Source organism: Schistocerca serialis, chromosome 4 (genome assembly GCF_023864345.2).
Source record: "Schistocerca serialis cubense isolate TAMUIC-IGC-003099 chromosome 4, iqSchSeri2.2, whole genome shotgun sequence".
NCBI classification, from domain to species: Eukaryota; Metazoa; Arthropoda; class Insecta; order Orthoptera; family Acrididae; genus Schistocerca; species Schistocerca serialis.
In genome coordinates, this window is record NC_064641.1 from 4,447,989 (window position 1) to 4,464,673 (window position 16,685).

At 39.6% G+C, this 16,685-nt stretch overlaps 1 protein-coding gene across 3 annotated transcripts in view; it reads left to right on the top strand.

Moving 5' to 3' along the window:
- The first annotated feature begins 5,559 nt into the window (after window positions 1-5,559).
- LOC126474982 (mitochondrial enolase superfamily member 1-like) overlaps window positions 5,560-16,685 on the top strand; it is a 141,966-nt gene continuing 130,840 nt past the window's right edge. For all 3 annotated transcript variants that reach the window (XM_050102519.1, XM_050102520.1, XM_050102517.1), the window contains exon 1: window positions 5,560-5,612. In XM_050102519.1, coding sequence (XP_049958476.1) covers window positions 5,590-5,612 — 23 coding nt within the window. In that variant the 5' untranslated portion in view covers window positions 5,560-5,589. The remainder of the gene's footprint in view (window positions 5,613-16,685) is intronic.

Consider the following 16,685-nt stretch of genomic DNA (forward strand, 5'->3'; position numbering starts at 1 on the left):
TTTTGTAGATTGGACAGACTTCTGCATATTTCAGTCTGTCTTAAAAGCAGCCCTCATCAAATGATTGGTTTATTATTTTACAGAGTTGAGGTGCAACGCTGTCACTTCCTGCCTTTATGATATTTGTTGGAATTTCATCCCAGCCCCAGATTTAAGATTTTTTAGGGATTGTATGATGTTAGCTACTTCTTGACATGATACTGCAGTAAATTTAAACTCTCTTGATTCCTGCAGTACTGCATCATGTCTTATTTATGGAAGTAAGAAGTTATGAATTTTGTTTGTGGTTATGAAGTACTTATTAAATTCTTCAGAGATGTGCCAAGTGTTAGTAACAGTATTCCCACCAATTTCTAGTTTGTAATTAAAATGTTTTGTTTCTTCAGTACCTGTTTCTTTCTTGACAACCTGCCATACTGCTTTTGATTTATTTGAGGCATTACCTATATATTTACTGTATGCCAATTGTTTTGCTTGTTTAACTACCCAATCAAATATTTTTTTGTATTTGATTTTGTACCTAATAAATTCAGCATCATGGTTGGTTTTCGCTTCTTTATGCGTTTCCCTCTTTCTAATACTAGAGATCCTGATACTTTCCGTAATCCATATCTTACTTTTATTGTATTTATCATGTGCTGATACGAGGGGAAAGCAATCATTGAAAATGTTCTTGAATTCAGATATGAAAGTGTTGTAATTATTGCTTACTGAACACTGGTTGCTGAAGGTCCAGTAGGTTGCCTTTAATTTCAAGATAAATGTGTTTATATTTGGCTGGCTGAAATTTCTGACCAATTTCACTGTGGGCCTATATGTTTTGTCTACGTATGGCAATGACATAAAAAGTGCTGAGTGATCAGATATTCCTAAGTCTAATACATGTTTTTCTGTATTCCCATAATTTTTGCTGCTCACTATTTTATCAATGCTTGTGGCAGAAGTGGCTGTTACCCTGGTGTACTCAGTAAAATTTAGTGTTAAGCCATTTGCAGCCAACCAATGTTTCAGGGTGGTAACAAATCTGTTTTTGTCTCTTATATCTATATTAAAATCAGAACAAATTGCAATCTTTTTATATGGTTTCCTTACCTGCAACCTACTTAGCAGAGTTTCAGATTTCCCTAGAAATGCCCTAGTAGCCCAATATTCCGGGACATGATATATGCTTATGATTAGTAAACTGTATTCAGACAGCTCAATGCAACAGCTTTCGAATACCTGTTCCTCATTTAAACAATCGAAAGTAGTTTTGGCTTCGAAGTTTTGTGTCTGTTCAACTAATATACATGATCCCTCATACCCCTTTTTTCTGCAAAAACTAGATGCTAACTTGTATCCTGAGAGTGAATTTAGTAGCTTGACATTGTCCCATTTAAGCCAATGTTCATTCAAACATATGACTTTTACAGAGTTAATTTGCCCGAAGAGTATTTCTAAGTCATATAGTTTGTTCATCATTTCTCCCGACACACCACCTATGTTTAAGTGCATTATGAACCTATTTTTACTGACTAAAGAATTTACAGTATCTATTAAACTGTTGGCAAGGTTTACACCTATGTGAGTTTTTATTGCAAATTTACGGTCCCTCGCTTTGTTAGTTCTTTTGGACCTACTTCCATAGGAATTCGTCTGCCGTATTAGTTTCCCTGTGAATGGGCTTCCATAGCAATAACAGGTCTGTTTTTGTTATCAATAGATATCTGTTCAAGTACATCGTTAATGCTCGCAGCTAATCTTTTCCTACCATGTTTGTTGTGATGGATTCCATGGCATGTAAAACAGTTTCTTTTGTAAGTATCAGTATCTATGAGCTTTACATTTACAAATTTGGCACAAAAACTTTATAACTTATAATTCGTTCGTCGCATTTCTTTGTTAACACACGACCAGTCCGGAAGATCATACCTTTGTGGGAGTGTTGTTACAATTACGTTTGTAAAATACAGGAACCGCAGCACTGTGATCAGCTTCTTAATAAAGGCCATGGCTTCATTTCTGTAAACATTGTTTGCACCTCCTATTATCACCACACTGTCTTTTTTTTGTGAGTTTTGAGCAATCTTCGTTAACACTTTTAACCACATTGTCAAAACTGGCACCAGGCTTTATAATGCCTGACATATGAACATCGTTATTTACACTGTTTGTCAATAGTTCCCGAATGTTGCAGCCGTGACTGTCGCCGAATATCTTCACCGTCTTCTTCTGTTGTATCTTCTTCGTAGAATCGTTTTTACACGACGCTGAGAAGACTTCTTTCGATGTTTCTTTGTGTCCATAATCTTCCTTAAACGAGAAATCGTCTTCTTTTACCGAGAAGGAGTCTGGTTTGTTTACACTTGGTTCCTTTAATTGAAGATGTACCTTTGCACTACCTGTACACTTATTCTTCAGAGTAGCGTATTTGTTGTTTAGAGTAAGTAAGTCACTTTGAAGTACTCTAAATTTTTCGTCTTTTTCCATGATGGTGTTTCTAAGTTTGTTTTTCACAGCATGACTAGCACACGTGAAACAAGTCCATATGTAGTCCTCGTTTACAAATTTTATGCTTAATTTAGCGCACTTTTCGTGGAACCAGCGGTGACAGCCTTTACACCGAACACCTTTAATCACTTTTTTGTCGTACATCTTACAATTGTTAACACTTTTATAGTCACATTTATCGAAACTGTCCTCATTTACTGTTTTACCGTGCAGCGCCATCTTTGTCGCTATTCACTCACCACCCTGTGCCCCTGTACTTCCACATGGGCCTCTGCATCCCAAAATCTTTCACCCTGGCATCTCCGCCCCTACCTGTTACATTACCCATTCAGAAAATGTAGCAAGAAGATAACTGTACATCTAACGCACACTCAGGCCGTGTGCCTCCTCATCTGACAAGTTCTTAGCAACTCATCAACACTATGTTGACTGCTGTGCATCATCATACATACTCCGTATTGAGACCGTGTTGCTTCTGCATCCACATATGAGCAGCTCATCGTCTCAACACATCCCATCATGATGATTGTGGCAGCACGCTCATGATCCCGGTCCTGCCAACCAGTCATGCCTACCCAACGTACGATCACACTTATTCCTCACTCCATCTAGCTTCTGCACTGATACTGATCCCAGACATGCAACAAAACACATGCCAGCACATCATGTTTCTCCTCACCACTGGCTCCTCTGCTGCTGGCATCTTTGAGCATACCCCTTCAACCGGACAGCACACTATCACCACATCTCTTTCCACATGACTGACTAGAACACAGCTCAATCACCGTCTGCTGCCAGTTTTCAACAACATCACTGACTCCACTGACTACATTCATCTGTTTCCACATTCTATTACCACATACTTACCACAGGCTGACGATGCTCTACATCATCACATTTGACACATCAGGGGAATCGAAGACAACACAATGAAAGTGCAACCACTGTCAGTTGGACTATTCACCTCAAAGTGTCACTGACTACTTCAGTGTCTGTTCTGAAGATGAGTTCAACACAACAGTGCCAGACTCTGTGACTGCATCTCTGCCTACACCGAGTTCAAGCACAACCCAAAACGTATTGGAACTCAGCATCAGCATTCCTGCCTCATCTCGACCTCCAGTCCATCATGGACAATCACCATGCAGACCACACCCATTAAAGTTCACTCTGGCTAAGAAATTAGCGATTCACATCAGTCACACCATCCTCTCAAAATACTCTGTCACTTTGATCAGCTAAGAGACCCTTTGGTACATGTGGCCTCCTTACCCACCTCTCTTCTATTTGTTAACACCATCGGCGTCCCATGTGGGCACATTAGACATTTCCCCTATCAATCACACATATACCACCTGTACAGCATTCGTATGACAGCCACCACAACTTCAAGAAACGGTCCAGTCTACATTTATACTCCGCAAGCCACCCAACGGTGTGTGGCGGAGGGCATGTCTTGTGAAAGTGTCAGCCACTGAATGATGGGTCAAGTGCATCTGCACCTCATCCCTTATGAGAAACAGTCCAGCACCTCCCCCCTCCCCCCCCCCCCCCCATCCCCCCGTGCTTTGGGCCAGGCACGACGCAGCAGGTCAGGCAAAGTTAGTACACAGTACGCCTGACGCCGACCAACTGCCACGTCGCCTCGCTGACTTTGGGGCCGCTCCTTCATTTCCTCTCCCATGCTTCACACTGTAGGCGAGGGGCGCCTCTATAGTGCAGTGCCGATCGAGCACAACAACATTGCTGACCAGAATGAGTGACTGTTTGGACTCTCTCTGACTGTTTAGCAAACACTGTGCTCTGGTCGTGTGCAGATGTCTCATGTATTTTATCTTTGAGAGTGTAGGGTTACTCTGCGTAGGGATCCTGTATTCGATATTCTACGTCCATCCATATCCCGAGTTCCCACATGTGTAATGCGCTCTTCGAATTGCATTGTAAATATGTTGCTCATATACTGCTTGATTTTTGCTCACATCTGTAATATTGGATGGAAAGTAGATGATTTCGCATTTGTTTTTCTTTCATAAAATAGAAGTTGGTTTCGTCACAGTGTTCTGTGGACATTATTTCTTCCTGCCTACAAATTCGCACGTGAGCTGCTCGATTTAAATACATTACAAATATGCTGATCGTATTCTATTTTATTTTAGTTGGCATCTGTTTTTTGTACTTTTGTGCCACACGATCAGTATACTTAAAACACATTTAAATTGAACTGTTCACACACAGATTCGTAGGTGGGCACAAATTTCCTCAGAGCACCATGTAATAGAAACAGCTTCCTTTTTATATGAAACAAAAACGAATACGGGACCATTTACACTCTATCCAGTATTACAGACGTGAGCAAAAATAATGCAGATTATAGCAACATGTTCACAATCATTTCAAAGAGTGCAATACACACAAGAAGTCGTAATTATGAACATAATGCAGTGAAACCACATTCCGTGTCATGATATGTCTGATGATTTTTGAGGGTTTGGTGTGTGCTAAGGCACAGTTATTTCCAATCAGTAATAGAAACATGGTCGAAATTGCAATAATTGGTTTTACAAATAAATAATTTTACTGGCAGAAGGCGACTACAGCGTCATTTACAAAATAAAAGATGACTGTGAGGCTCAGCTAGGATGATCTATGGAACAATTATTAATGTATGTATGTAAGTATGTGAGTTAATCTTTGTTTTTGATTGAGATTTTTCGAATATATTACTTTGCAAACTTACAAAAACTTTTCAGTTTCCAGGCGCGCACGTTGTTACTGGATTACTAGGCTTATCCATAAAGTATAAATGAAAAACATTGTCTTAGTATGATTCTTCAGTTTCTCCCGGCGTATTTGTTGCTCGAACAGTCCACGGATATACTGGCGGTTCATAGTGTCCAACGGGCACTATGAACCGGCAATATACCCGTGGACTGTTCGAGCATTGTCGTAATAAATCGCGTGTTTCTAATTAAAAGTTTGGATTTTCGCGCCACATTTTCTCATATTCTAAGTTCTTTGCCAGGCCACTATGAGTGGTGCTGTCATTCTCTGCTTCTGCGTATTACACGACGAAGCTAGGTCGTGTGGAAGTGCAGAATAATGTACAGCGCAATTCGATGGAGGTACTAAGTAGTTTGGGTTCGTTCCAACTTTGGCGGCTCTGGTTGCATATGTTTTGGGATTAGGTGTCCTGTCAACAGATAGGAAAACTGAGATATGAAGTGGAGAATGGAAGAAAATGTTATATATATGTTTGAATTCAATTATGCTAACTACAAAAACATGAAGCAATATGTAGCTGCACTTGCGGCTGCCCTACGGGACCTAAACATCGAGGGATTGATCATATCTGAGCTCCAGAGCACTTTAGCTGTGACAAGTTCGTATTTAAGTAACAGAAAACAATTTGTGTCAGTCAGAATTGTAAATTCTTCCGTAATGGAATTCGGCATAGGTGTACGACACGGGTCTGTCCTTGGACTCGTCTTCATTGCAGCTGTCAATGATTTATCTAATTACATAGCCCACCCTGTCTTATGTTATGCTGACGGTACACCACCACTTACCACACATCACAACATTTCAGATGTGAATGGCCTTTAAGCTCATATGCAATCCTGATAAAAACCAACAACTTTTAATGAGAATATCAAATGAAGCAAGTGATAAGCCAGTAAAACTCTTAGGTATTTACATTGACTCAAAACTCTAATGGGAGGATCTCGGCAACCACCTTATCTTGACACTAAGTGAGATAGTGAGTTTGGAGTACTGTAGCATGACATACTTTGGGCTATTCTAGTCACATATTTCATATGGTCTGATTATATGGGGGTACACCCCTCACATCAACAACATTTTGAAATTACAAAAAAAAAAAAAAGTCTTAGGCATAATATGTAAAAGAAGTCATAGGGAGCACGGTCGTCATCTTTTTTCCAGACACAAAATACTCACAATTATAAATTTATGTGTCTGTACTCTATATTAAAAATAATATTTGAGAATGTATTGCCAGAGGGGAAATACATGAACACAACACCAAAGGTAAGGGTAATTTAGACGTACCACGCCACAGATAGAAAGAACAGGAAATTGCCGCAAAGTAAACCCACTCAAAATGTTCAATAATTTGTCATAAAATTTTTTAAAATTAAATGGTACAGCTGGTTGCCAGATCACCTATTTTGTGACAGTAAAGAAGTCTTTGAGATGCCTGAGGAGGATATTAGCATTTAAAAGCTCTCTGTAGTTAAACATATTATTATGTATTGTGGTTAAGTCGTGTGTATGTACATAGTGTATGCAATACACAATACACTATGTACATGGTATACTATACTATGGTATGTTATAGTATAGCTTATTGCTGGTGTAATTTGGTACACTGCAATGCTTAAAATGTATACTATAATGTATTGACATCCTGTATGATGAAGCCAGTATCATTGTAAAATGATTTACGGTGAATAAAATTCTTGATTCTTGAAATTCACTCAGTTACGAGTACAAATACAGAGCAGTTAAAAAAAATACAGGCAAGCAAAACATCTGACTCTGGAACAGCCCGTGTCTACAAGACTGAAAACCCATGGTTCAAGTTGGCCGATTCTTCTTTAAGGAAAATCATGTAAAGGAAATTTGGAAACCAAAATTCCAAATACATTTTCCACAATGCAGCAAACGCTCAAGCTGAAGCTCAGTGAACTGAAAGGACTTCATTAACAATGGTTGTAGTGGAAATGCCTCATCACCCAATAAAATTGCATCTTCTGGCAGGCCGAGAGTCCCAGACTTGCTGTTGATTTTAGAGCACTGTTCGCAGAGATACCACCATCAGATTACCTTCCTGCTGCATCCATATCAATGTAAGTAAAACAGTAATTACTGTTCGGAACTGCGAAGAGAAAAATGCTAAATTTGGCAGTTGTCGATTTTGGAACATGGTATACTACTGTGGATATGAACATGAATCCCCACAATCTGAGAAGCACAACTTGATGTGTAGTTTCAGTTGAGGTGACAACGCTTAATGCAGTGTAGTACCTTTCTTCCTTATTGCATTATTAACCCACTTAGAATCAATATGAACTGTTCTGTGGACATTCTCAGATGACTGAATGAGGTCTCCAATCAAGAACCCAATCATGTCTTGTATTTCTTTTCTTTTTCAGCGATTTCATCAAAAAATGCATTAAATCCCCCGTTCGTACAGCTGCAAAACTTTTATTTCAAAGACAACTCCAACACTCGAAAAAACACAAAACTGAAGTGCACGCAGGTGTTGCTGTGTCTGCAGTCATATATGAAACCACCTACACAAAACTTCTTTCACGATACGAGTTGTGCAACCTAATGTTGTTGAGTGAACTAGCCTTAATATGAGTCTTGTAATTCTTATATTTTTAGTGTTCTGTGCCAACTACTATATGGCGTTCACGAACTGACACTAGAGTGCAAAAAAATTTTTCTGATTGTGTGCTCTCTTGAATCTATTACATCCCATGTTCCAGATGTATGAAAAACAAGACAGACTGCTTCAAAACTAGTAGAAAAAGAAAAAAAAAGTGATAATTCTGCTCTGTCACTTCAAAAATCTGCTGTGATCTGGAAATTAGCAGAATGATCATGAAATTGATTCTGTGTTGTTTTACTTATGGTTTGCTCATACACTGCATTATCATACAGAAAACTCCTGCAACAGAAATCAATAGCATAGGTACCACATTAGCCACAACACACATTTAAATATGTGTAATTAATAAGAGCAATGCAAACACCTCGTTAACAAAGTTGATAGGGTTTGCTCAGGCATGTCATTTCTAGCAGATATTATGCATAAACAAAGCACACACTTATTAAATACGAACTGATATTAACATGTGGAATGACACTTACATCTTAGTGTAAAACGAAATACATTTTTACTTACTTAGTGTTTGAAGTGATTAGCATTTATGTAGCCAATCAGTGTCATAGACACACAAGCTGCCAATGAAACAATATACAGTCTAAGACTAAAAAAGAACAACCAGGAAGGAATTATCTGAATGAGATAGAAACTGGTAGGTATGATGTACATGTACATGTACAAACAAATGATTGCAGCTTCAGGAGTTTCACAAACTGAGAAAGTCAGTAATGCATTGATCCACATCCGACCCTTGTGCAAGCAGTTATATGGCTTGACACTGATTGACAGTGTTGTTGGATGTGCTCCTGAGGAATTCCATGCCAAATTCCATCCAATTAGTGCTTAGACCATCTAAACCCCCTAGCAGGTTGGATGGCCCTCTCCATAAGCTCCAGATGTTCTCAGGTGGAGAGAGAGGAGAAATTCATAAAGGGAATTAAAGTTCAGGAAGAAGAATAAAAACCCTATAGTCTGCCAATGACATTGTAATTAAATCAAAGACAGCAAATGACTAGGATGTGCAGTTGAACAGAATGGACAGGTCTTGAAAGGAGGATATAAAATGAACATTGACAGAATCATAACAAGGGTATGGTAATGGGATGTTGTTGAATTAAAGCAAGAAAAGCAGAGGGAATTAGATCAGGAAATGAGACTCTAAAGGTAGTACATGATTTTTGCTATTTGGGCAGTAAAATAACATGATGCCTGAAGTAGAAAGGATATAAAATGTATAATGGCAATGGCAAAAAAAAAAGCATTTATGGAGAAGAGAGATTTTTTAACATGAAATATAAAATTTACATGTTAGGAATTGTGTTCTGATGGCATTTGTCTGAAGTGTAGCCTTGTATGGAAGTGAAACGTGGATGATAAGTGGTTCAGACAAGAAGAGACTAAAAGCTTTTGAAATGTAGTGCTACAAAAGACTGCTGAAGATTAGATGGGTAGATTGTGTAACTTATGAGAAGGTATTGGACAGAATTTGAGAGAAAAGTATTTCATTGCATAACTTGACTAAAAGACATTGTTGGTTGATAGAACACATTCTGAGACATCAAGGAATTGTAACTTTACTATTAGATGTAATTGTTTGTGGTAAAAATTACAGGAGACCAAGACACAGGTGGCCGGTGTGGCCGAGCGGTTCTAGGCGCTTCAGTCTGGAACCGCGCGACGGCTATGGTTGCAGGTTCAAATCCTGTGTCGGGCATGGATGTGTGTGACGTCCTTAGGTTAGTTGGGTTTAAGTAGTTCTAAGTTCTAGGGGACCGATGACCTCAGATGTTAAGTCCCATAGTGCTCAGAACCATTTGAACCAATTCACAAATACAGTAAACAGGTTCAAATGTACATGTGCTGCAGTAGTTACTTGAAGGTGAATAGGCTTGCATAGGACAGAGTAGCATGGACAGCTGCATCAAACCAGTCTTCAGATTGAAGACCACAACAACAACAAATGTTTGTTGCATTTTCACTTCTGAGGGGGCCTCCCTTTTCCCCTGTGTGACAAAATATGAGCAGGAATGAACAGATACATAACTGAAAAATAGCTCTCAAATCATGGAACGCAGCTGGTGAAGTTCTGACTGTGCAGTCGCAGTGCCCTCAATGCTTTGTGGACTCCCATTTCATGGGGGCAGACAGATTACATATTAAGAGTACCATATGGAGTCAAGGAAGCCTTAGTATTACGTGTAATCAGAAATGAACGTGCCACATAACTCTGCAGATACTAATAATGATATAAACTACAGTATAAATACATTCTTAGACCCAAGTAAACATGTCCAATAACTGTGCACATTGAAGTGGAGCCAAACACTTGTATCAGCAGTTGAAGTGCAATTTAAGTTATTTTGAACAAAACTAAGAGAAGGAAATGAGGGGATTTTATGATGAATTCAATTTGGCAGCAAAGCTATCCTGTGCACAAAATCAATCATAAAGGGTTTACAATTATTTCTTGCCACTTTTGTGGATGAGGAATCAATTAATCACCAAATAGTGGCCATAGGCGGTATTTGCAAGTTCACGACAGGTTCAACAATGGTTTTGGAGCTACTGTTGCACTGAAGTATCGTTTTATGGGAAAAGTTGGCAGCTGCAAATGCAGACGGAGATATGGTCAGGAAGGAGAGCGAGGGAAGCAGGCCCAAGCAATAAAAAAAAGAGGGCAGTGGTGTTCTGCTGACACAGATATAAAGAAAATTATGTAACACTTTTCGTGTACTTGGAAGGAGAGACAGCATTGGTCGTATTTTTGTTTTATTAACCGCAAAATCGATTTTCAGTCACTTAGTGACCATCCTCAGCGCTGTAATATACAATTTAAATTGGTAGGCACTGGTGTTCACTAAGTGACCGAAAATCGATTTTGCGGTTAATAAAACAAAAATACGACCAATGCTGTCTCTCCTTCCAAGTATATCCATTATCTGGTCGTGGTGCACAGGACACTCCATGGAGTCGCCAATCAATAACTTTTCCTGTAACTCCCTTAGCATGAACAGTCAAAACATATCATCAGTCTGAGCACCACAATGACCTACTATTATAAGCAATGTCATTTTGTAGGTAAACCTAGTAGGTAAGTTCTTTCCTTCTCTGACCTGAGAGCATTTTCAGAGCGTTTTGTGGGTTCCAAAGTTCAACTAGGAATCAGAACCACAGCTATGCCGTTCTGCCCTGCAGCTTCCATTAAAATTTTATCCATACTTTTTTGCTCACTTTAGTTCCATATGATCAGAAGCTGAAACTTTATAGACTATCAAATGGAATTAAAAGCAGTATGCCAGTACATGGTACAAGAAGTAAGCAAAGGCCAGAAAGAGAAGGATTAAGAAGATGAGATGTTGTGACTACCCATAGATAATAGTTCCGCGTAGGCTAATGCCAAAACAAGACCACATTAGCTACATCACTTGGAATGCGAAGATTATGTGACTCTTCAAGTCGCAAGATAAGCATTCGATAATGTGGTTGAGGGAATAGATGAATGATGGGCTTGAAGGACAGCTGAGAAGAATAAGATGCACACATACTAATGTGACTGATATATTACCTTCCAACCTCCTGAAAATATAGTTTAAATCATTAACCAGTTACCAAGGAGATCAGCGATTTATGGTACCAATCCAACAAAAGATTTATTGGATACATATTTACTAGTATTTCCAAGTAAGATAGCACTTTTCAGTTGCTTGTATCTAATGTCCTTAGAGGTTTATTGACTTTTGGAAGCTTATACAATACTTACCTTTGTAAAAATAATCCATATGTATTTGTTTAGTTTTAATTGCTACACGTTTTCCACAGTTTTTAAAGGAATATATTGAATGTGTTGAATAGTTTTAATTTATCTGTACCTATGTCATTACTACAGGGATCACCTGCTGTACAATTCTTTCACAAATTAACCTGCTCCTGTGTTGCTGATTAAGATGCAGTAAGACAAAACCAAAACTTCTCATAGCCTAAGTAGAACTGAATGTTTTTATGTTTAGTAAACACATGCAAAACAGGTTTTCATCAGCCCGGTTCCCAGAACTCCTGAAGATAGACATTGACTGTGGATATTGTATCACAGACACAGTCCCTTTGACTGTCCAGATATGTCAGTAAACCCACCCAAAGATGTAAACAACCTTGCATGAGCAATACCTATTAGACGGAGGAGGTCCGTCAGCCGATCAGTTCCAGTCACTCCACCAGGAAGGAGGTACATGGCTCGTATTGTCTGTAGTTCAAACATGCCTAGGCAATACCACGGTTTGATCACGTCCGCATTGTTACTTTGTGCCAGGAAGGGCTCTCAACAGGGGAAGTGTCCAGGCATCTTGGAGTGAACCAAAGCAATGTTCGGACATGGAGGAGATACAGAGAGACAGGAACTGTCGATGATATGCCTTGCTCAGGCCGCTCAAAGGCTAATGCTGCAGTGGATGACTACTACCTACGGATTATGGCTCGAAGGAACTGTGACAGCAATGCCAACATGTTGAATAATGCTTTACGTGCAGCCACAGGACATTGTGTTACGACTCAAACTGTGCGCAATAGACTGCATGATGCACAACTTCACTCCTGACATTCATGGCGAGGTCCATCTTTGCAACCACTACACCATGCAGTGTGGTACAGATGGGCCCAGCAACATGCCAAATGGACTGCTCAGGATTGGCATCACATTCTCTTCACCCGTGAGTGTCGCATATGCCTTCAACCAGACAATCGTCAGAAACGTGTTTGGAGGCAACCCAGTCAGGCTGAACACCTTAGGCACACTCTCCAGCGAGTGCAGCAAGGTGGAGGTTCCCTGCTGTTTTGGGGTGGCATTATGTGGGGCCGACGTATGCCTCTGGTAGTCAAGGAAGGTGCCGTAACAGTTGTACGATATGTGAATGCCATTCTCCAACCGATAGTGCAACCATATGAGCAGCATACTGGCAAGGCATTCGTTTTCATGAATGACAATTCGTGCCTCCATTGTGCACATCTTGTGAATGACTTCCTTCAGGATAACGACATCACTCGACTAGAGTGGCCAGCATGTTCTCCAGACATGAACTCTATCGAACATGCCTGGGATAGATTGTTTATGGACGATGTGACCCACCAACCACTCTGAGGGATCTAAGCTGAATCACCATTGAGGAGTGGGACAATCTGGACCAACAGTGCCTTGATGAACTTAAGGATAGTATGCCACGACGAATACAGGCATGCATCAGTGCAGGAGGACGTGCTACTGGGTATTAGAGGTGCCAGTGTGTGCAGCAATCTGGACCACCACCTCTGAAGGTCTCACTGTATGGTGGTACAACATGCAATGTGTGGTTTTCATGAGCAATAAAATGGGCGGAAATGATATTTATGTTGATCTCTATTCCAGTTTTCTGCATAGGTTCCGGAATTTTCGGAACTGAAGTGATGCAAAACTTTTTTTATGTGTGTAGAACATTCAGCTGTTGATAGTAGCTAGAATGTAAACCACAGAGAATATTCTTTTTAGGCGTGAAATGAATTGGTTATCTAGTGGTGGTCATGGTGCAGATTTCCCGGAGCCAGGGGTTTCGAGCCATTTTGCTTGGACACTTTGACATGCTCCAGTAGGACTGGAAGTGAGGAAATTTCATGTAGGTGGATTGCACTGACTGCTTTCTGTTTTTCACAGAAGTTTTTGATGCATTTTGATACAAAAATTTCCAGAACTTAACATATTTCTGTGTTCTTTGGAGGTATTATAAATAAAGAAATAAAACTGTCAAAAATGTACAGCTATCTTTTGAATCCTCAGTATAAAAGTAGAAATTTGTAATTGTGTATTATGTGTGAAACTGGCTTTTTGTGGAGTACAGTATAACCAGATTTTATTTTCTAAGAGGAGGAAATGTTATAAGGATAGGGAAAGGTTTGGAGACTCCAACTGAATTTAAAGTAATGGGAATGTTGCTAGTTTTGATGTGGCAAGCAGAAAAAAGTTATTGAGAGCAGTGATGTACATGTGTTTCACTACAATAAGAAAAAAAGAAATTATACCCTTGGCCAATTCCATTAATAGAAAAAATTATTGGCATTAAACTTGCAGTGAATTAATAATAATCATCATTTCCAAAATTGCTACATATCAGATCTTTGTTTGGACATGAAAGAAAGTAAAGATGACTTGACTTTATCCTGGAGGCTGGACTGAACTCTGTGGCAAATCACTAGACATGGTTACGTTGCCTGTGGTCTGCCTTTGCCCTTTTCTGTCCTTGGAACTGACATATCCAGTTTAGTGTGGACTCTGTACCATGGTGCTTCATAATATTTTTTTACAGTAATAAATCATTGGCAGAAATGAAAGAAGTAACAAAAAAACAAGTACCACCTGGGAATTGAGTCAAAGTTGTTAATAACTGAGCAGGAGCGACTCTGTTCAGAGTTCTTACAGGACATGCTGGGTGCTGCAAACAGTAATCCCAACTTTCATAACACAGTGATCACTGGTAATGAATCCTGAGTTTAAGGTTATCACAGAAACAAAGTTTCAGTCATTGCAATTGAAGCAACCATCATCCCTGAGACCCAAAAAAGGAAGGCAGGTCTGCAGCAATGTGAAAACCATGCTGACCATCTTTTTTGACTTCAGTAGTGTTTTCCATATGAGTACACCTCAAAAGGCACCAGTGTCAATATGGAGTATTACCAAGAGGTTCTGCATCACCTTTGTGAAGTGGTGAGACACAAATGGCCAGATTTGCAGGCAGTTGGCACCTTCATCAAGATAATGCATCCACTCATCATTCTTAATTAATTCAGATTTTTTTTGCCAAACACAACACAGGTGTAGTATGTCAGTCTCTCTTTTACCCTGACCTAGCACCGAGTGACTTCAGGCTTTTCCCCAAACTAAAAAAGAACAGGAAAGAATTGATGGAGCAGCTGCATATCATACCGAAATAGACTTTCCATTGATGCTTCCAGCAGTGGTAGCAGCATTGGGAGAGCTGTGTAGAAGCTGAAGGGGACTAGTGTCAAACAATTGTATCTGAATAAAGATTGATTTCATAAATAAAAGTGGGTTACTTTTTGAACAGTCGTCAGTTTCCTGCCTTGAGCTGAGCACTTACTTATGGTAGCCTTTACAACTTGAGTTGTCATGTTGAACAGTGCAACCATTAAAGGCAGTTTGCTTTCTTTAATGTAGAATTTGTATCTTGTATCCTAGGGACTAAACAAATCCATTTTATTCAATCAATAGATTTAAAAAATGTATACACATGAAATAGAATGCACAGTTTTTCGAGAAATGTGGGGTAACAGCTTCCTGGTATGTATTTTACAAAGCATTACCTATCAAACCAAGACAGAGCAAACAGGAATGAGACATATCTTGTTTGCTCTTTCTGTGTCTTTGATTGAGTGAGCTGTACATGGTGTCCCGGGAGCAGTGATCATTATTCTGGAATATGTCAGCAATGATCATTTGTCGCAAAAATGTCTAGTAAACATGAGATCTAAAATACATACATGTACCTTTCATCTTTGATACTGTAATACAAATCTCTTCTACTCTAAGCTCTCTGCTTTCGATATTTTGAAATGTGGTAGTATGGATGAAAACAAAAAAAAAGTCCAATAAACATGCGCTTTGAAGTGCATACCATAAAAGCTAGGAGCACTTGTTTATTATCACTACTGTGAAACACATCTCTTGTGCTGAACAAGTGCTCATAGCTTTTAAGATATACATTTTAGAGCCCCTGTTTACTAGACAATTTGTTCTCATTTTGGTCCATACCACCTCTTCCCAAAATAGGGATAGCAAAGAGATTGCAGTAGAAGAGATCTGTTTCACAATATCAAAGATGAAAAAGTGCTCATAGATCTGAAAGTATGCATTTTAGAGCCCACATTTACTAGATTTGTTTGCTTCAAATGGTCATTCCTGTTACATCCCTGCATATTGACCATTTCTCCAGAGATACATTGTATAGTTTCAGTAAAAAACAGAATTTTAAGGAACTAATAATACCTGTTTTGCATGGGTGTAATCTCATTTCCACAACAGAAGATAATGGCCACTGTAACAGGCTGATATTCAACACTGACATTTATCTCAGAATAGTAAAATCTAAAATAGGGAACAACATATATTTTGGTGTTTGACATGCTCCTGTTCCGTCCTACATGAATGCTGTATCAAAAATACTAAAAAATTTTCCAGTACCTGCGATGTTTTCTGGTTTGAACATCTTGGCAAGAGACATAAAATGAACAATTTGAGACTTGCTCGAACAGTCCACAGGTATACTGCCGGTTCATAGTGTCCAACGGACACAATATTTCGGTGATGAGACATGTTGCCATCATCAGGTGTGCTGACAAACTGAGCTCATGAGGGCGGGCAGCTGATTTAAATCCCCTCCCCCCGCAGGCCGCTCTCTTCGCCGTCCGTGCCCACATGCCAGCGGTCGCGAAGACGTGGGCGTGGGAATCAGTCCTAGCGACGATGTGCTTGCTACATCTGACCTGGTCGCCAGTTCGTACTTCTTGCTGAAAGTCTTCTTGATTACATTCAGTGTCAGGTCCCAAGCCTTGCTGAGATTGAGCCGCAATCTCGGTTGAAAAGACCTTACCTGGTGCAAATTTCGATAGCCTCCCTTATAACGCTGTCCCAATATTTAGAGGCCTGAACCAGGATCTTGGTACGCTCATAATCCATCTCGTGTTTCTCTGACAAACAGTGCTCTGCTACCGCTGACTTATTTGGATATTTCAGTCGAGTGTGCCT